General features: G+C 45.3%; 1 protein-coding gene across 1 annotated transcript in view; it reads right to left on the reverse strand.

The window, feature by feature from the left end:
* LOC125026260 (glycine receptor subunit alpha-2-like) overlaps nucleotides 1-382 on the reverse strand; it is a 5,477-nt gene extending 5,095 nt beyond the window's left edge. The window contains exon 1 of the mRNA XM_047614563.1: nucleotides 172-382. Coding sequence (XP_047470519.1) covers nucleotides 172-382 — 211 coding nt within the window. The remainder of the gene's footprint in view (nucleotides 1-171) is intronic.
* Nucleotides 383-930: the final 548 nt, after the last annotated feature.

Genomic DNA, 930 nt, shown 5'->3' on the forward strand with positions numbered 1-930 from the left:
AGTAACAAAAGTAGTAAGCATAAAAAAGAACGGAATAAAAGGTAAAATCTGACCACAAATCGCCCCCCCCCCCATCTGTCTTTCTATCTATCTATCTATTGATATATATATTGATACGAAACGAATGTCTCAGTGCATGATTATCGACCAAGATGCTGCAGCATGACTCACTTTTAACATGCATGACCGCGAAATCATTCTGGTTCATTACGTCCACGCTCACTCGGCCCACAGTGTACTCCACCAGATGAGGATTCCCCACGAAAACGGCCTCACTTATGTTCTCGTGGAAGACCAGTAGACGCGAGGAGGCCGAGAGCATCGTCAGCACCAGGCGGCATTCCTGTAGGAGGGCGGGGGATGCGTCAGTACCAGGGGGCATTTCTGTAGGAGGACGGGGAACATTTTCAACGCCTAGGGGCATTCCTGTAGAAGAACGGGTTCTTGTCAGCGGCTAGTGGCATTCCTGTAAGAGGACGAGGTCTTTGGCAACACCGAGGGGCATATATTTCTGGAAGAAGTGAAACAGTGTCACCACCAAAGGACATTCCTGTAGAGGGCGGGGACAACATCAACGCCGAGGAGCATTTCTGCAGGAGGCTGAGAGCAAAGGCTTAATGACTCCTTATTTAGACCTTGACTCCTTATTTAGACCCTGACTTGACCGCATCATCAGCACCAAATAATAATCCTGCGGCAGGCCAAGGTTATCATCAGTGCAGAGACATCTGGAGGAGAAAGAAGACACTGTCAACGCCTTGCTAGATTCCCGAAGGAGAGCGAGAGACGATCACTATCTTCTGATTTGTTATAAAAGTAATTCATGGGTTTCGCTGTTAGAAATTAAAAGTATATCGATAATTGTTCAGTGAATAAAAATGATTAACTGATTAAATGAGTTTATAATTTATGATCTTACTGATTTATGAT

This window comes from Penaeus chinensis, chromosome 6 (assembly GCF_019202785.1).
Source record: "Penaeus chinensis breed Huanghai No. 1 chromosome 6, ASM1920278v2, whole genome shotgun sequence".
In the NCBI taxonomy this organism is placed as follows: domain Eukaryota; kingdom Metazoa; phylum Arthropoda; class Malacostraca; order Decapoda; family Penaeidae; genus Penaeus; species Penaeus chinensis.